This window comes from Centrocercus urophasianus, unplaced genomic scaffold (assembly GCF_019232065.1).
Source record: "Centrocercus urophasianus isolate 14NV4802_14NV808 unplaced genomic scaffold, USGS_Curo_1.0 seq_39, whole genome shotgun sequence".
Lineage (NCBI taxonomy): Eukaryota > Metazoa > Chordata > Aves > Galliformes > Phasianidae > Centrocercus > Centrocercus urophasianus.
Genome location: NW_024884966.1, coordinates 3499865 through 3519968, shown reverse-complemented (window position 1 = coordinate 3519968; position 20104 = coordinate 3499865). Strand labels below are relative to the sequence as shown.

General features: G+C 46.7%; 1 protein-coding gene across 2 annotated transcripts in view; it reads left to right on the top strand.

Annotated features, from left to right (window-relative positions):
• The window catches only part of BLK (BLK proto-oncogene, Src family tyrosine kinase), a 36352-nt gene extending 17804 nt beyond the window's left edge, over positions 1-18548 (top strand). Inside the window, exons 4-14 of one of the 2 annotated variants that reach the window (XM_042832690.1) lie at positions 4607-4700; positions 5631-5729; positions 6434-6537; positions 10081-10230; positions 10699-10851; positions 11271-11450; positions 11993-12069; positions 15438-15588; positions 16366-16497; positions 16922-17174; positions 18310-18548. In XM_042832690.1, coding sequence (XP_042688624.1) covers positions 4607-4700; positions 5631-5729; positions 6434-6537; positions 10081-10230; positions 10699-10851; positions 11271-11450; positions 11993-12069; positions 15438-15588; positions 16366-16497; positions 16922-17130 — 1349 coding nt within the window. In that variant the 3' untranslated portion in view covers positions 17131-17174; positions 18310-18548. Of the gene's footprint in view, positions 1-4606; positions 4701-5630; positions 5730-6433; positions 6538-10080; positions 10231-10698; positions 10852-11270; positions 11451-11992; positions 12070-15437; positions 15589-16365; positions 16498-16921; positions 17480-18309 lie in introns of those variants that run through there. The other variant, XM_042832689.1, reaches the window with a different exon arrangement.
• Positions 18549-20104: the final 1556 nt, after the last annotated feature.

Below are 20104 nucleotides of genomic sequence, written 5' to 3'. Positions count from 1 at the left end.
CTTCCCTTCCCTTCCCTTCCCTTCCCTTCCCTTCCCTTCCCTTCCCTCTCCAGTTCTTCCTTTCCCTTTTCCCCAATTTTCCCTATTTTCCCCTTCCCTTTCTCTTTCCCTTTCCTTCCATTACAACTTTTTTTTTCTCCTTCTGCTCTTGTTGTTGTGCATCTTCTCCACAACTTCAAGATTTCACACTGCCATCTTAGAAATTATTTATTTTTTGCTATAAAATCCTAATTCCTCCTGTCATTTTTTGTCTTAATGGAAGTAGCATGAAGACAGGCAAGAGGTACATAACTCTGAGTTCAGCTGTGGCAGTGTTGTGAACCCACTCTTCACTTATTGTGGGTTATTCCATCGTGTGAGTCTCTCATTCATTTTACCACAGATCCTTAATCACAGTGCCTCTAAGGTTGGTGTTGGGTCCTCCCTCCACTCTATGAAGTCAAAATGTACCTTTAATTCTGCACTTCCAAAACCCTCAGCACATCATAGACCAGGTCCAGGCACCCAGCTCCATTGCTAGAGCTGCTGCTCTTAGCTTGCATTAGACAGATAAGATGTAGAGATAGGAAGAATAACACCCACCCTTACCCTTTCAGCTGCTCACAGCTGAATGTAAGCACTACTGATGGAAACAATTGATTGTTTTGGATGCTTCTCATCATGCATCATTATAACCTAAGAGTGCACAAAGAATCAGCTTCTCTACAAGGATGTTTCTTCCAGTTGAGGAACTGCAACTTCTTCAACCTCAGGGCTTGTTTTCAACTAACCATAGCATGAGCAGGTCTGATTTTCAGAACGTGAGAGCTGAGTGTGCTGTGGAAATAGAAGTCCTTTGAAGTTGTGCAAAATTAGCATCCAAGTTCTTGGTCATTTTATTGTTCCCTGAAGATGGATTTGAGTTTGACGAGGATGCTGCCAGGAATGTGGCTATTATTGGAAAAGGGAAGAGGAATTTCTTCTACTGAAAAGGCTTATTTCTCAGTGAGAAATGAGGAGTTCTTGTACAAAAATATCATTCTCAATCAAAAGTAAGAGAGGGAAGGAAGATGAGAGTGAGTGTTCCAGTTTCCTAATAAAAGAAGTTAGAAGTTACAGTCTGATATGATTTTATGAGGAAAGCAGAAATTGCCTGCAAAAACATTCACTGAGTCAAAATGGAGCATGGATGCAGAAGGCAGAAACGTATCTGGCAGAAAATATTCTTTCACTGCAAACTTATGCTCTGAAGGCATGCTTTCCAAGCAGATCTTGGTGAACCAGCCCATGTCTTGCTGAGCTGGGAAACAGGACCCAATTTTAACAGCATATCTCTTGGTTGAGCCAACGTAGTGTCACAGAATCATGGAATCATTTGAATTGGAAGGGACTCTTGAAGGCCATCTGATCCCACTCCCTGCACTGACTGGGGACACCCACAGCTCCATCAGTGCTCACAGCCCCATCCAGCCTGACCTTGGCTGTTTCCAACCCAATGTCACCCACCACCTCTCTGAGCAACCTGTTCCAGCACCTCACAACTGTCTTTAGGGTTACTGCCAGCTCTAAACCATCCTCTGTAATACACTGCCACAACCATAGCATGGCTCCACCACCATGGGATGCTTGCAAACACCTTCCATTCATGACGGGGCAACGGTGGGAAGCCTGGTTGAAGCATTTCCATTTAACCATCAAACTGGCGCTCGGCCTACGCAAACTGAGCTGGTATCTCACTTTCCTGACAGCAGCTCTGAGCCAAGACGCGTTTGGCTCGCCATCAAAGCCCTTGTGCTGCTAGCACTATCTGCAAAGCAGTTGCTCCCAGCAGCCCCGACGGCTTCATGACCTAACTCAGTCAAATGGGCCAAGAAAGCATCATCGGCGCTGTTTCTCAGCAGGGTGACAGACTCAGAGAGGGAAGGAGCTGCTTTCATCATGAGATGGCAAGTCCTGCTGGCTTGGCCGGAGAGAGCGCTTTTCTTCTGGCTCACTTCGGCGTGCAATGTTTCTCAACATGAATGTTGAAGAGGGGATAAGAGGGAGTCGCGTTATTTTTTCACCATGCAAACCCTTTTTCTTGTCCTTGCAAAATGTATTCCCTTTCTTTCTCGATTTCTCTCTTTTGGGTGGGGTTGGTTTTTCTTTTTTGGTTGTTTACTTTTGGTTTTGTTTATCTGTACTTCCCTTAGTTGCTTAAACATCAAAACTACATTTTTTCTTTCTTTTCTTCCTTTTTTTTTTTTTTTTAAATTATTCGAACATGCAGCCAGTCGATACTTGACATTTACTTCTACTTTTCAAAGGAAAAGCAGAACTAGTACATGATTTCACTCACAAGAGGAGTGGGATGGTGCACGTAGAGGGCACATTGACCAGCCACCTTGTAGCAGGCAATGCCCGGCACCTCTCGTGTTGGAGAAGCTGAGATAACACCTGCTTTCTCACAGAGGCAGCAAGTGGATGGATGGATGCACTGCTAATGCCAAATGCTCTGAGATCCCTCAAAGGGAAGCTCCCAGCCTTGCAAGCTATTTTAAGACTTCAAAGCCTTGCAACCAGCCACGCTTTTCCCCTCATGTAGGAAAGAGCACAGCTCTGCTGAAACTTCTCCTGCACCTCCAAGTTCCTCCTTGCAACTGCTCACAGCTTGGGTTTGCAAAGCTGCATTTCCCTCCTCCCACCCCTCCCACGCTGACCCTCCACATCCCTCATTGCCCGCCAGTCGCCAGCAGCTCCAGCGCCCGAGCTGCCCCACAGACGCCTTATCTGCTGATGACAAAAGGCCAGTCTGGCTCTCTTGCTGGTGGCATTATTTGAAAAGGTCACACGGAGACAGTGGCTTGACAGTCTGTTTTGAAAAACACTATGTATACCCTGTCCGTGGCTCTTGGTGCATTTGTTAGGCTGCCTGCGAGCTAAAAGCATTCCACGGCAAAGCATCTCTTTTTTGTTTTGCTCCTTTTCCTCTTCTTCTTTTTCTTTTTCCTCTTCATTTCTTCCTCTTTTTCCTCTTCTTTTTCCTTTTTTTCTTTTTCTTTTTCCATTTATTTTTCATCTCATTTTTCCTCTTCTTTTTCTTTTTCCTTTCTTCCTTTCCTTTCTTCTTTTTCTTTCCCTTTCTTCTTCTCCTTTCTTCTTTTCCTCTCTTCTTTCTTCTTTTCCTTTCTTCTTTCTTCTTTTCCTTCCTTCTTTTCCTTTCTTCTTTCTTCTTTTCCTTTCTTCTTTTCCTTTTTCTTTTCCTTTTTTCTTTTTCTTTTCCTTTTTTCTTTTTCTTTTCCTTTTTTCTTTTTCTTTTTTTTTTTCTTTTTCTTTTTCTTTTTCTTTTTCTTTTTCTTTTTCTTTTTCTTTTCCTTTTCCTTTTCCTTTTCCTTTTCCTTTTCCTTTTCCTTTTCCTTTTCCTTTTCCTTTTCCTTTTCCTTTTCCTTTTTCTCTCTTCTTTTTCCTCTTCTTTATTTTTCCTCTTCTTTTTCTTTTCTTTTTCCTTTTCAGTGTTTTTTTAATCCCTCTTTTTTTGTTGTTGTTGTTATTTTGCTTATTCCTTATCCTTTTCTCTTTCCCTTTTCTCTTCCCTTTTCCTTTCCCCCTTTTTTTTTGTTTTTGTTGTTTTTCTGCCACGTTTTGGTTCAGTGATTGTGTTTGTGCATGTATGCCGATCACCTTCATAGGTTTTGCTCTGTCCCAAAATAGCTGCTCGTTTCTGCTTCAGCAGCTGCAAGCACACACTAAAGGTCACACAACCTCTCCACAAGCAGTACCAGCAAGGGATGCACATGTAGCAGCTCCACTCCCATATAGAGACCCCAAGCCCACAGATCAGCCTCATGCACACACGCAGTGCCATGCACAGTACAGCATGTGTGCAACAGGGCGCAGAAATTCATTTGGCCAAAAGATGTGCCTGACCAGCACGGATGTAGTTAGGGTGTCAGGGTAAGGGATGGGGACTCAGTCCTGCTCACAGCCTTGGCCCAAGTGGGTTGCAAGAGAAATGGGAGACACAGAGCATTGGTTTTGGGGTCTGGAGAGAGGAAATGCTGAAGCAACCACTGCCCTCACGGGAATTGTAGCTGAACCAAAGTGAGCAGCTGGGTGCTGGAGCTGAAGACAGCAGCATGACTTACATGTGGTGGTGACACATCTGCAAGAAATGGCATGTAAAAGGGATGGAGAGATATGGGCTGAGCTGAGAGCGTTTGGAGGGAGAGTCAGACCCTTGCAATGGGCTCCACTGGCAGGAACTGAAATGTCTCCGCATCTTCTCTAGACAAGAAAGCCTCCTCTTTTGGAGTCAAAATCCCTGTTGCCACAGCAGATTTAATTTACTGTCACATAAAACCGAGGCCAAGCACTGGTGGATTATTTCTGACTTTTCTTATTCCACACAAACACTTCTTCCTTGTTGACACGCTGGGTTTTGTGTATGTGGGGATCTGGAGTGCTTTAAAAAGCGAAGCACAGGAAGCTTGGGTAAAATAGAGTTAGCTCTGAGCAGAGGTTGAGGCTGGCAGGATAGATGGGCTGGGGGAAATCTTGGCTTTGGGATCATGGGAAGTGCCCCATTGGAGCACTGAGTGTGTATCACCCCAGTAAAGAGCTGAATTCAATATGCTGCTTTTTCTTGTAGATGACATCATTGTGATTGCACTGTATGACTTTGCTGCTTCAAATGACCGTGATCTGGAGCTGGTCAAGGGGGAGAAACTTCAGATCCTCTCCAAGTAAGGGATGCTAAAGTCGAGCACAACCAGGCTGGTAGAGGTGGGGACTTTGGGATCAGACATGAATTTGCTGCCCACCAGAGCTGTGGAGATGTGGAAGGTGACACTGTCCTGCTTTCCTGAGGTTACAGGCACTTTGGAGTCAGGTTGTGTCCATGCCTGGCTGCTGCTGGGACCTCCTCCCCTGCCAGTTCACAGGGGTGCAGAAGTTGCATGAATAACACCACTAAAGTAGCCCGTTGCATATTTTGTGCTGATCGTGCTTTTGCAAAGGATGTGGGTTGGGCGTAGTCAGAGGAAAGGACAGAGTTGAGCCAGGGAGAGGAATGATTTCATTTCATCTTCTAAAACTCACGAGAGAAGAGGCCAGCTGTTCATCTACCCAACCCATAAAAGGGCAGGAGTGAATTTTGGCCCTGTTTAGCCTCGGAGGGCTGCTCTGTCCCTGGCTATCCTGTGAGGTGGCCTCCAGAAGGGACAGAATGGACACATGGAGCATGGGAACAGTGGTCCCACTGGAGGGGCATGGCTTTTAGTCATAGCTCGTTCTTGAGTAGGACAGCAAAGCTGGTGGCTGGTAGATAAAGGTAGGAGCAGAATGGAGGAGTCTCCATGTCCCTGTGCAAGTGACAAAATTAAGTGATGGTGACCTTGATGTCCCACGTCTCCCTTTTGGTGCACAGCAGAGGTTTGGGTCTATGCTTCCTCTACATCAGTGGAAAGAAGCTGTCACCTTGAGAAGCCACTGACAGGCCACATGCTGTTTTTCTCAGCAGCCTTCAAACAAGTGGTGACCCTAGGAGAACGAGCTCACAGAGTAACATCTCCCCTAAAGAGCACTCAGAACCCCATAAACCGTGTTGTCCTCTAATCCTTACCCGTTTGTGAAGCCTCCTCTGGGCACTGACACTTCTTCTTCTTGCTTTGCAGCGAGGGGGACTGGTGGCTGGCCAAATCCCTCCGAAGTGGGAAGAAAGGCTACATCCCCAGCAACTTCGTTGCACTAGTAGACAGCCTGGAACAGGAAAAGTAAGTGCATAAACTGGTGAGGGGTGAAGGTTGATGCAGGGCTTTCCTTCCCAAAACAGCATCCTAACACTAGCTGTTGCTTTAGCCCAGACGTAGGCTTCCCTGCAAAGAAAGATTTGATCCAATAGGGTTTCTGTATCAAAGCAGAAGGAAAGGTTTATTCCCCATCTTTTATCCTCCTCGATGGTATTCAGTTACAGAGGATTAGCCCCAGTAATCCCCCTTGGGATCCACCTTGGCAATCGCCTCTTAGAGAGAACCAGCCGTTACTGAGTTCAGCATGCAGAAATGGGATCAAGGCACAGATGCTCTTTGTATCCAAGGGATATGTTTTAATGGCACTTGGCACCTCCAGCCCATGTATCTGCTTCACACTTGGCCTTTCTGGGCTTACTGGTTTGCCAGGTGAGCTGTGGGTCCCTGCCCTGGCTGGGCTTGTCTGTAGCAACACTGGAACAAACTCAGCTCTCTGCTTTGCTTGAACAGGCAGTGAAGCAAGCCCAAAGTGACAGAAATCTGCTGTTTATATACCAAAGCCATCTCATTACTGCCACTTTCCAGCAAATGAAAATCTATTAACTGATAAAAGTAACCCACCATTTCAGAGTGTAACAGTAAAAAAACGAACCAACTGGAAAGAATGTCCTTTTTCTTATTCTGAGCTTTTCCTTTTCCAAAACGGTTTTGCCTTTTCCATCTCCCAGGTGGTTTTTTAAAACTCTGAGCAGAAAAGATGCTGAACGGCTGCTGTTGTCTTCTGGTAACAAAATTGGCTCCTTCCTTGTTCGAGAGAGTGAGACCAGCACAGGTGAGATCCACAGAGCGACTGCTGGGCATGGGCACAGCTTGGAGGACCTCCCAGACCTGAGCTGCGTGGTTCAGCAATGCCAGTGTTGGAGTTTGCTGTGGGACAGAACCACGCTTGGCAGGCTCAGCAGGGCTGCATTAGATGTCCTCATGATGCTCCTCATATAGATCAGGCTGTGGTGAGGGTGGTTCCTATCACCACAGCTCGTGGCAGAGATGCAGGAACAGAGATAAGCACCAAAGACTTTCCAAAACAATGCTTTAGAGGCTTTTTCTTTTTTCTTTCTTTCTTTTTTTTTCTCCCCCCCCCCCCCGCCCCCCCTCTTTTTTTTCTCCCTAAGGAAATATTTCTGTCTTGTTTTGCTTTTTCCTTTTATTTATTTATGTATTTATTTTATTATTTTTTAAATGGTGATTCCTCTACACACCACTGGGGAAACATCTCTGCATCTCTTAGGCAGTGGATATTATTGTTAACTAATACTTAACACAGGGAGGAGGTAGGTTCACCATCCCTGGAGGTGTTCCATAACTGTGGGGATGTGGCACTGAGGGTTGTGTTAGTAAGCATGTTGGGGCTGGGCTGGGGTTGTACTGGATAACCTTACAGGTCTTTTCCAACCTGAATGGTTCTATGATTCTGTGATTCAATGGGGCTTGATCTGGTTGCCTAAACATGGACATCTCAGAGCCATCCAGATGCTCCATAAAATACAGTTTTGCATCATACCTGCCAGGCCCATGCAGATGTCCCATAACATCTCACAGGTATGTGATACCCATGTTTAGGGGACTAAACAGCCCTTGGTATGATCTGGAGCAGAATCCTTTGTACCTTCAGTGCTTTTCCCATACCAAACTTGCTACTCTTTAAACAGAAAGATGCTGAGAGTCCCTGAGGGATGATCCCAAACCCAGAACAGGAGGCTCTGAGACTTAGGACAAGATTTGGTGGTGCCCACACTGTTCTGAGCTGGCATCCAGCACAGAATGTGGACCTATCTGTATGTAAACCCAGGTTTGTGCTGGGATGTGATGCAGGAGCGTAGGGGAAAGTCCTTGTGATTGAGAGGCAGTAACCCCTTTTCGCTATCTCTAGGGAAGGTGAGGCTCTTGCCATCCTCATGGCTCCATGTAATGTTTTAAATGTTCTGCTGTCATTGAGAGAAGAGAGAACAGGTGCTTTCCAACTCTTATGCTTTGCATTTACACACCTCTCCCAGGGGAACAGGAACCAAACACAGTGAATGACAGGGAAAGCTCCACGGCACTCACTCCAGCAAACCAAACTCTGGCTTTGGGTGAAATGTGATCGTAAGATCTAATGACAGGATAAGGATTAGCCAGGTAGTAGGTAGGTGATAGGTTGGCCCGGAGGATGCCTGGAGCCCCTGTCACTGCTGCATGCTGCACATCACTGCTCTGAAAGACACAGGAGGTTTGGAAGGTCGGTCGGGTCTGGAGAGCAGGTCCTGCAGGAGAGCGGACACTTGGGGTGCAACCATACTAACAAATAGATCTCTGCTGGCTTGCAGTCCCCAGGCACACATATGCACACGTTAGTCATTAATTCCTGCTCTGCCTTCTGCAAGGCTGTGTGTCATCACTGCAGATGGGTTCACACCATGTCTGGCTCCTTCCTTTTGCAGACCTTGCTCTGCAGAAACCACTACATGCCCTAAGCCATGTCCATGCATGCTACTCACTTTTGTACTCATGCCCTATAAGCCCAACTTTGCTGAGCTGTAGCCTGGCCTGTGCATTGTTTCAGTCACCGTGAAATTAAAATAACATCACCAGCAGCCACAGCAACAATAATAGAAGCAATAATAATAGCAATGACAATAATAATATTGCATGAATGTGGTTAATCCATTCTAGCCAAGCTTATGCTAAGCACTGCGGGCACAAGCCCTATGGCATCACCTCTCTGCCCTCAACAAGAACCATACATGTCTCTCTGGGAAAGACACTCTTAGTTGTGTAGTTGTAGCCCTTAATCAACAAGACATGGGCTGTGGAAAATGAGCCATTCTTTGGCCCTTTGCTGGAATGTTTTGTTGCACTCTTGAGGATGGTGCAGGGCTCCATAATGCCCAAGCGATGCGCTTCCAGTCTTGGATTCCCTTGATCTGCATATAAACCAGGGGGTCTTCCATGAACATTACATGACTGTATTTCATAGTTTGGAACAGAATTCATCCCAAAGCAACTGCTTGCTTGTGGAAAACTCGTAGACTCTCCCAGATCCTGCTTGTCAAGGCTCATAATCAACAGCAATAGAGCAATGTCCACAGAAGTGATTTTCTATTGTTACTTTTTTTAAATTATCAGCACAAGGAATGTTTCCAGATGTAGTGCAGGAAACTGCAGTGAGAACTGATGCTGTGATGGAGAAACACCAGCCAGGCAGCATTACGTGCTGGCAAGTTTTCACCTCATGTGGAGGATTAAGGTTTCACAGTCAGCATGGAATGCCCCATTTCTGCTTATGATCCTATATGACAGATACATGCTTTTTAACATGTATAGCCTTGCCTCTTCAGATGTTAAAAAGGCAGCCTATCAACCCAGTTGATGTATTGGACTCTTAACAGCCCAGCAGGCTTATAACAGTTTTCTCCAGAAATACGATCCAGACAAAGGGGGAAAAAAAGTAATGTTGAGCTGTATTGAAATTTGTCCTGACATAAGTGTGAAGTTGCTGCAATGTCTTGTTATGGTTGTTTTGGTTTCTTTCTGTGAGAAAAAAAAATAATTATATATATATATGTATATATATATATATATATATATATACTCATAAATCCGTGGGTTGGATTATAACCCCATTATAAGGAGAAAACAGATCAGTGTGGAATTGGGTTTGGGCTATGGGCTGTAGGAAAAGACCTTGGAGACCTTGGATAACACTGAGAAGGGACACATTTCTTGACCTTATTTCTCCCATGAACCAATATTCTGGTTGTACTGATGGGTTGTTTCTACAAACTGGCAGGTCTGCAGTCACTTGCTTTGTTTCGATGAGTGGTATAGTTGAGAGAGCTCAGATGAAAAAGGGAAGCTGTGGAAAGACTATGATGACCTAAAAAGATGTGTTTTTGATGACCATGTGGTTTCCACAGGGCCTTTGGTCACCGCATAGACAAGTCTTACCCAATCAAGCTTCAACTGACCCAGTCAAGCTTTAGTGAAACTTCTCCCTCTTCACATGCAGAATCAAAGAATCACAGAATCAAAGAATCACAGAATCACCAAGGTTGGAAAAAACCTTTGAGATCATCCAGTGCAACCATCCACCTATCACCAATAGTACTCAGTAAACTGTAGTAGGCAATGCAACACTAAACCACGTCTCTCAACACAAAATCCAAACATAAAAAAAGATGGAAAGATGGAAATTAGCAGTTTTGGAGCCCGATGAGAAGGAATCAGCAAGGGCTGGGAGAAGTGCCTACAGCTGCAGACAGCTGAGATAAGAGAGGGTTGCTGGTCCCTAAGTTGCTGCTTGTCCTCACATTTTTTTCTCTTGCTTGCCCTCCAGGTGCCTATTCCTTGTCTGTGAGAGACAGTGATTCTGCTCATGGGGACATCATCAAACACTACAGGATCCGCTCCTTAGACGGTGGAGGTTATTACATCTCCCCAAGGATGACTTTTGCCACCCTGCCAGAGCTAATCCATCATTACAGCCGTAAGTTGCTTTCCTTCCCTACTGATTTCCAGCAGGAGGTGAGCAGAGGGAGGGTGGGCTTGCTAGCCACCACCATTACTCCATCCACTCTCCTGAGCAAGATACTCTCCACCAAACTGGGCTCCCATGCCCTGTCTTTTGCCCTTGGGCAATGTGAGGGTGAGCTCTGCCTCCCACCTTGTAACTGGGAAGTCACCAAGAGAACGGAGCACTGAAGGGAAGGAGGAACACCTGGAAAGGTTTGGGACTTGCTAAACAGGCTGCTCTCCCTTATGACTCTTTTTGAGCCTCTTCCTTTCATTGGATCCATTTTGGCTGTGCTGATCCCTGTGGCTGAAACAGTGTGGGGTTATGGAGTTGTCCCATGAGCTGGCTTTTTCCTCTTCAAGGAGGAGCAGGTTAGTTCTGGGGCTGAAAGTTTGCTGTCAAACTGTCCATTGAACTGTCTTGTGTTTTTTGCTCACACAGAGAGGGGAGATGGTCTGTGCCAGAGGCTCATAGCTCCCTGCACATCTCTGGCTCCCCAGAGGCCCTGGGCACAGGATGAGTGGGAGATCCCACGGGAGTCTCTGAAACTCGTGAAGAAGCTTGGCAGCGGGCAGTTTGGGGAAGTGTGGATGGGTAAGTACAGTGACCCCATTCCAGGGAGGAAATGTATAAACAGGGGAGATAGAAAACCCTCTTTCCTCAAGACAGGACAGGTCTGGGTATGGGTATGAACACCTGAAGTATGAACACCTACTTTTTGGGCACACCCGCAGCAGTAGATGCTGTTCTCCTGGGAAGGACCAGACAGGTTGTACTTGCATGGTTCAGCATGGGCTTCATAGGGCAGATGTGACTGATGTGCCTCTCCAATCTCCTCCTATACCTGCTGTTGCTCACAGCCTGCTGGTCTGAGATTTACCACTCTCTTTTGCTGGGAGGTTGAAAACTGTTTCTGTGGTTTTCTGCTTCCTGCTCCACCAGCTCTTCTTATGTGGCCCAACAGAGCCTGCAGAGAGGCCAGAATTCCTCAGTGCATCGTTATCTCCCTGCAGGCTACTACAAGAACAACTTCAAGGTGGCTGTGAAGACCATGAAGGAGGGCAGCATGGATCCCAATGCTTTCTTGGCAGAAGCAAACTTGATGAAGAAGCTCCAGCATAATAAGCTGGTCCGGCTCTATGCTGTAGTCACAAAGCAGCCAATTTACATTGTGACAGAGTACATGGCCAATGGTAAGAGCCTTACCAAATGCTTTTGTTGGAATTCTTGCAAAATCAAGTCAATGAGATGACTGGTACTCCCATGTGTAATGGGTGGACATTGTACCAAACTGACAAGAAAAGCAGTAAGTGATCTAGGAGGCTGTTGCTGGAAAAGGAAGGGATTCTTTGAGTGATTAAATGCGTGGTTACATATTTCATAAGCCACTTCATAAAATGCTGGCACTCCATTTGAAGATTATCTCAAGTTCTGATCTCCCCATTCCTATTGGAAGTGCAGAATTTTGTTCTCCTCGTGGTGAAATTATTTTTTTGCCCCTCTTGACCATGAGGCATTGAGTGAAGAATGTCCAGCACTTTACAGAGGTGTGTGCAGGGAAGAACTTGGCTGCTCTTCAGAACACTGTCAGAAGGTGCTGCGGGGGACACCCACTGCCTTCCCTTGGATTTTCTCCGGGATGTGGGCATATTTGTTGCTTGTTCAGAGAAGCACCAGAGAAAGCAAATGCACAGACATATTCAGAAGACTCACCGCAGTCTCTTCTCTTTTGCAGGGTGTTTGCTGGATTATTTGAAGACAGAGGAAGGAAGCCAACTGAATCTCCCCAAACTCATCGATATGTCTGCTCAGGTTAGTGATCAGCCATTGGTAATGAACTGGAGGCCATCATTTGTTTTTGTCCCTTGCAAGTTCAAAGTAAGTCTGTGCCAGCATCGAGTGTCACAGAGGAAAACAGCACCTCCTGGTATGTGTCAGAAGGTCCTTCCTCTCTCAGCCCTCATCTTAATGTGCATGTCACATCAGCAATGCTCTGCTGGCCTTTGGGCAGCCTCAGCCTTAATGCAGTGCTAGAGGACATCTTTTTTTTTTTTTTCTTATTTTTTATTGTTACAGTTTTGTCTGTTTGTTTTTGGTTTATTTTTATGGCTTACTGAGCAGGAAGACGGTTTTTTCTCTTAGGACAAAAAGGAAAAGAAAACTCAACAAAGAGAGTTTCACTGTAGAGACCTGCTGGCTTTCCTCAGTTCTTCCCTCCTGATGATGGGTCATTAAAGATGTTCTGCTCCTCAAAACTGCATATACCATTCCTTATGAGAACTACTTTTTGCCTTTGTAGGATTTTGTTCTTTTAAGTTTTGTCGTTTTAATCCATCTGCAACCCCCTTATTTAGTATTTTTCCCTCAATTTCTTCCTTCCTTCTCTCATTCACTTTTCCCTTCCCTACTTGTCTCCTTGCCTTTTTTCATTATTTGATCTCTTGAAATATATTGCCTGTGGTTTGTTTCAAACATCTGACAATAAGCATAATGATACAAATCCATTGCTATCAGAGAACCATTGGATTTGGCAGGAGATTTACACCTCAGAACATGGCTCAGTGCATTTCTATGGAAGAGGAGAGCAATAATGAACATGTGGAATGATAGAGAATTTCCAGGCAGTAGTATGGAATAGTCTGAAAATTGCCTGTCCCCAGCACCAGGGTTGTATAGGTCTGACGACACAGACTTTGCAGGAGACCATGAGAGAGACCTTTTCCAATGCAGCTTCCAGAGTTGAGAACCTAAACATCTCTCTGAGCTCAGGGTTTGAGCCCTGAATGTGACCTGGTTGTTCTGAGCTGCCGATAACCCATTCACTGCAGTGGAGAAGGCTGAAGAGTCCCCATATGGTTGGCACTGACACTGGGGTTCAGCACAAGTGCATGTGGATGTCCCCTCTCCGTGGGCACCTAGAAGCACCTTTCTGGGCATCCCTCCATACTCTTTGCAGGACCCTGAACTGCCCATGGCTTCCAGGACAAAAGCCCACACATCTGAGCAATGTGATGCCCCACGTGAGCCACCTGAAGTGCATGAGAAGGATTCTGCCCATCCTTCATGCTGTGGGCGTCAATTCAAAGATTTCATCATTCCCTTCCCTCCTCGGCTGGCTTCAGACACTCAGTATCTCTGAGATGAGGAGGAGGAGGAGGAAGAAGGCAGTCTCTTGAGATATTTTGCAATCTATGACTGTCTGTGGTGTTGGGATGACCCAGCAGGCATCCAGCCCCATCAAACATAATTTTGGATCCACTAGCATCCGTTGGGGCTAAAATTAGAAAGTACTGGGCTGATGCACTTGATCCTGTGGTCACTCTTCAGCATGAAAGCTCAAAAGATCTCTGGGCCGGAACGAGCCTATCACCGGGTCCTATCTCATCAGGTCAGGAGAGGAAATGACATCAATTCTTCCATTTTCCACTACAGAAGGCAGCACATGCACAGAAGGGGTTTTGATACAAGTTAGAAACGCAGCATTGGAAAGTATGTGTTAGTATCCTGTTTGAAACCACATGTAAGTTGAGAAGCTGATGTGAATCTGTAGGGGGTGGAAAATTGCTCTGCCATCACCCACAGGCGTTTAAAAGCTTTAATAGGTGCTAACCATTATTAGCAGTGCTGCGTGCATCCACTCATCCTGAAAAATGCCTGGCACAAATCTGGACTTGGCTGATACAGTAGTTTTGGAATCCCACATCACCCAGCACTCAGTGGTAAAAGATCACTGCCCTTGTTTATAGGGGTTCATCACACACCCCAGGGCTGCTCCAATGAGCTGAACGCTGAAGGATGATCTCAGGAGAAAGAGCCTCCCAAAATATGGAGGTGATTGAAGAAGGCAATTTGTTCTCAGGACAAGGGATCTGCATAGGGACATACCCTCTGTGTCAGTCATATTACTATGCAAATCTGGGTTTTCTTCTCTATTGCATCCCATAGAAATCTGAGGGCAGCTACATTCTGTCCTTGGTTCCTATTCTGGATCCAACCCAAGGGATGAAAACGTGAGTCTCATCTGTATTGTAGAAGGCTCTCCAATGATCTGCAACCCACTCTAAAGCAGGTCTGCTTAGGAGAGCAGAGGAGGTTGCTGAAGAGACTTTGATTCTCCTGGATCTGGACTTTAGTACTGTGACTGAGAGACAGACAAGCTCTCTGAGTGGTTTTTGTTGTGTTTTGTTTTTAATTCTTCTTTTTTTAATTCACTTATTTTATCTGTAGTATTGATGATTAAAATCCCAACTAGAAGGGATAGTCCTGTGGCAGAAATCGGGAATCCACTGATGTGGCTTCAGATTAGCTTCAGCTTTCTGCAGCTCACTACAGACACGACTCAAAGCCACAACTTCTGAGCAAAACAGAGAGTGATGCTTCTGCTCCACTTGGCTTGGCTGTTCAAAGCTTTGAGACACTGGCTGAATGCTGGTAGAGCTGCACGTATGCATAGATATGTGGGTAACATCTGTGTATGTGCAGATGTTTCTGTCTACCTGTTTATCTACCTGTCTATGGATCTATCTGAACATCCACCCACCCACCCATCCATCCATCCATCCATCCATCCATCCATCCATCCATCCATCCATCCATCCATCCACCCATCTATCCATCCATCCATCTATCCATCCATCCATCTATCCACCCATCTATCCATCCATCCATCTATCCATCCATCCATCTATCCACCCATCCATCCATCCATCCATCCATCTATCCATCCATCCATCTATCCACCCATCTATCCATCCATCCATCTATCCAACCATCCATCTATCCACCCACCCACCCATCCATCCATCCATCCATCCATCCATCCATCCATCCATCCATCCATCCATCCACCCATCCATCCATCCACCCATCTATCCATCCATCCATCTATCCACCCATCTATCCATCCATCCAATTATCCACCCACCCACTCACCCATCCACCCACCCATCCATCCATCCATCCACCCACCCATCCACCCACCCACCCATCCATCCATCCATCCATCCATGCATCCATGCATCCATCCATCCATCCAAGGATGTAATCCCATGCACATGGAGGCATTTGGGCAACCCTACATACAAGTTGTGCATCCATAAGGGTGGGCGAGATGCAACCATGCTAAGAAGTGGTCCTTGGGAAGGTGACAGATGAAGATGGGCTCTGTTCTCCTTCCCTAGGTGGCAGAGGGAATGGCATACATTGAGAGAATGAACTCCATCCACCGTGACTTGAGAGCTGCTAACATCCTTGTCTCAGAGACACTCTGCTGCAAAATTGCTGATTTTGGCTTGGCCAGGATCATCGAGGATGAATACTTGGCACAAGAAGGTGGGTATCATTCCTGCATTGCCTCACTCTCTGATTTCCCTTACCTCCAGTCCTCTTACCTTGTAGATGTGCCAAGACACAGGGCATCCAAAGGCTGGGCTGGGACCAGAGTCCCCATTTCTGCCCTTGTAGTACCCAGGCAGCAGGCTCAGAAAGCGCCAGGCTCCCAGGAGAGGCAGCAGCACTTGGGAACATAAGTAAACAAATGAGGTTTGCAGGTGGAAATGGGGAAAAAGGCCTTTGGGTACTGTTTGGAGGAGTACTGCTGAATCTCAGGTTGCATCCCTAGAGAAATCTGACCTCCACTAATGAAGGCTGCCTGTACCTACATGTGAACAGTGAGTCAGCCCAAATGGGAGGAAAGGGCAGTGTAATTCGGTCACTGCACCGCAGGACTGCGGAGGGGAGCTGGAGCCATGAACCTGGACATAGAGAAGCTGGCAGATGTCCCAAGCAAGCAAAGCCCAGAGCAAATCAGGTCCCTGTGCATCAGGACGTGTGTGTATTTCTGAGCACATACAGGTCAGAAAATCATTAAAGCTGGAATAGCTTTGATTCTATTGGGGAAAGACCAAATTGGTGCAGACTGCTGTCAGGTAGAAATAACCTTTTAATGAAAGCAACTATTGCCTTCCTCTGGCCGCATCTTCATAACCTTCAGTAAGTCACACTGCAGCTCCTCAGTGCAGCCAACAGCATGCAAAACCCAGGGCTCATGCCTTGCTATGCCCACAGGCACCTTCACATCCTATATTTCCCTTTGCTTCCACTGAGCAGGAGCCAAATTCCCGATCAAATGGACAGCACCAGAAGCCATTAACTTTGGAGTTTTCACCATCAAGTCTGACGTGTGGTCTTTTGGGATCCTCTTAACTGAAATCATTACCTACGGCAGGATCCCTTATCCAGGTATGGTGAGTAGGGGATGAGCATACATCAGCTTCAAATGATTTAGTGATGGCTTCAGAGCATCTATTGATTGCTTCAGAGCATGTACCGATGGCTTCAGAGCATCTAGTGATGGCTTTAAAGTATCTACTGGTGCCTTTAAAGAACCTAGTGGTGTCTTCAAAGCCTGTACTGATGGCTTCAAGGAATCTAGGGATGGCTTCAAAGCATCTAATGAGGGCTTCAAGTGCTTTATGCCTGGAGACTGCAGATGGGTACTTACAATCCAGCCACAGCCTGTAGAAGGGAGTTGGGGGTGGGGTGATTGGATGATGAGGGACTGCAGATGGGGATGATGCTCAAATGTAGCCCAGCATCTGGTCTTCCCTTGTCCCCACATCCCCACAGTGCTGAATAACCCATGATGGGCTATCTTCTTTTCTAGGGATGACCAACCCTGAGGTGATTCGCAACCTGGAGCAGGGTTACCGCATGCCCTGCCCGGATATGTGTCCAGCTGAGCTCTACAGCATCATCCTGAGATGCTGGCGAAACAAACCTGAGGAGCGCCCGACCTTTGAGTACCTGCAGTCCGTCCTTGAAGACTTTTACACGGCCACAGAGAAGCAGTATGAGGCAGAGCCTCAGCCATAAGCCACCGGCACCTGGGGACAGAGGAAAGCCACCATCCTGCACAGGTTGGTGATGGCTCTTGTCAGGATCTCCCTTTCTCCTGTGTGCTGCCACGATGGATTTGGGGATGGGGAGAAAGGAGGGACGTGAGGGAAGTGGATGATGTCACAGCTCCTCAGCTTCCCCCAGGAAGAGGGGATCACTGCCTGGAGGGTGGCATGGGGCTGCATGCAATGCCACTGTCCCTTCCACACCGCAGGGAGGTGTCCTCTCTGCACCTCCTGGGGCCTCATCAGGCCTCCGAGCTCTGGAGTCGTTCCTGCCTGGGTTGTCAACCCTGAATCCTTAATAAAGAACCGGAGAGACCATTTTCCATTTTATTTTATTCCTCCGTCAGGATGGCAGCGTGCTCCTGCATTTTCCATTCCCATTTCCCAGCTCCCTGAGAGGAGGTTGTGCTCTGCTCCCAGCTAACAGCAATAGGACGAGAGGTGATGGCCTCACACTGTGCCAGGGGACGGTCAGGTTGGACGTTAGGAAACATTTCTTCCCCAAAAAAGCAGTGATGCAGTGGCACAGCTGCCCAGGGAAATGGTAGGGTCACCGTCCCTGAGGGTGTTCCAGAAAAGGATGGATGTGGCACTGAGGGACACGGTCTAGAGTGGTCACAGGCATTGGTTGATGGTTGGTTTGGGTGATGTGGTTGATCTTTCCAACCCTGATGATTCCGAGTCATCCTCCCAGCCCAAGGAGGAGAAGAGGAGAGGTTCGTGGTGTGGCCACCAGATGTCTCTACTTCCCCGTGAATCTGAGGGCTCCGAGCAGAGCGGGGAGGGAGGGAAAACGATACAGAAATGTCCAAATTAAAACAAAATGGAACAAAATAAAATAAAAATAATAGGATAGAATAGTGTCCTCCCTCAGTCTCCCTGCTTTGCAAAGCTCTTGGAACATCACCAATGATTGGTGCTATAGGACATCTCCACATCCTGCCCCAGGACTGATGGGAAGGGGTCTATGGGAGACCTACACCCCTCTACCACTGCAACTGCAGCTGGATGAGAAAGCACAGAGTGCAGAAAAGAGCATTAGACACCGATGGTTGGGCTGTGGGATCCTCCAAACCTGGAGGTGAAACAACCCCTGGTGTCTCAGCTGTTTCTTTATCACACGTATGCTCTGCCACTGCCTTTCACACAGAACCACAGGCAGCTTTGCCCCTCATGGAGGAAGATGCAGTTTTGCTAAGACATCAGAAGTAACCCTCCAAATCAGCATTACTGGGAGCAGACAACTATGGTTACATTGACCAGTCCAGCAAACCACATCCCACCATCTCCATCTTCACAGCCTTGCTGCTGGGCCTCCTGAGTCCTATGCGAGCAGATCCAAGAGCTAAATTGGGATTAAACAGGCTTGGTCCATTTGTTTTTATTAATGATAAGACATGCTGCAAATAAATACAGCTGAAATAGAAACTGCTTCTGTGGATCTTTTATGCTGGAACAAACAGGGAAGGAGAGTTCCAGGGTGTCTGCTAAACATTTGTGCATTTCATTATCACCCAAGGCCAAAGAGTCAAGTATTGTAGCTCAATTTAGAAAGGAACTGCGTATTTTTATGGCCAGTAACAACACGTGGCCAAGCCCAGGGTGAACATAACAAAGTAGAGGCAGAAAGTTGCACTTCCTCTGCACTGGATATCATGGCCTCTATTATTCACGTGTTGAATTTGTTCCCTGCCACACCTGTGACAAATGGAAGGGGCAGACACTCACCTGGCTTTGCAGTTCCAGGTGCTTCTGCCACAAAGAGCCAGGGGAAGAAACAACTTGCAATGCTTCCTTCCTTAAAGCAAATGGGGCTTGGGTGTCTCTGTAGCCCCGAGAGAGACCTTGAGCCCCATGGGCAGCAAAGGTGTGAGTGGCTGGGGATCTCACACTCTGTGATCCTTTGCTGATCTGCAGCACTGGTATTGCTACCCAAACAGCTCACTTATGAGGGGGCAGTGAAGATTTCCCAGCAAGAGCATGCTGTTTATTTTGTGCAGGTATCGGGTTCTGCAAGGTGTTTTACAAGATAAGAGGTAATCCTTGCCTCAGGCAGAGTACGAGCTCTCTGGATGGCCCAGACAAGGGCTTAAAGAGGTGCTTAATAATATATATTTCACAGGACAACCAGGAGGGTCCTTTCATTTCTTCCCCACGTGCCAACCAGTCTTAGTGAAGACCCTTGACATGGCCTTTCCATTCCTCATACAGAAAGATCCAGACCTCCATTATCTGTCTGTGCTATTTCTACCCTACACGGTCTTGCTCCTGTCACTTCATCCACATCCTTGACCTAAAAATTCCACCTGTGCAGCTAATGCTCTTATATTGGTGCAGAGGTGTTCATTAACTCCCTGCCTATAAGTGGTTGGAGGCTCTGGATGGAAAGTTTCTGGTGTTTTTCAGTTGTCCACCTTGAAAAGGTGGAAATATTCCCCTGGCCAAAGCGTAGCACCTTCTCCAGGTGACAGCTGTGTGCTGGGACAGGTTAGCAAAGTGGAAAGTGTGTCTGGAAACTTGGAGCCTGGGCCAGGGCTGAGAAAGACATGGAAAAATCAGCAGGTGCCCAAAGAGAGAGGTGGGAGAAAGAGAGAAGGCAAAGGAGAGCCAGTGGGAGGGCAAGGCTGCATAGGACATACAGAATCAGGTGGCTTCCCTGATGTCTAACAAGCTGCAAGCTCCGGATGAGGCCTTTCCCATAACCCAGGCATTCACAGCAAGGTGGATTTTCTGATGTCTGATGGAAGATTAAGTGCAGCATACACTGCAGTCTTTCCCAAAAGTCTTTGGGAAGTTGGGTAAGAATCATAAAATCATAGAATGGCACGGGTTGAAAAGGACCTAAAGATCATCTAGTTTCAAACCCCCTGCCACGGAGGTTTGGCAGAGCAGGACAGAAAGGAGGTTAGCAGAAATGGACAAGCAGAGGAGGGAGAAGGAAGATG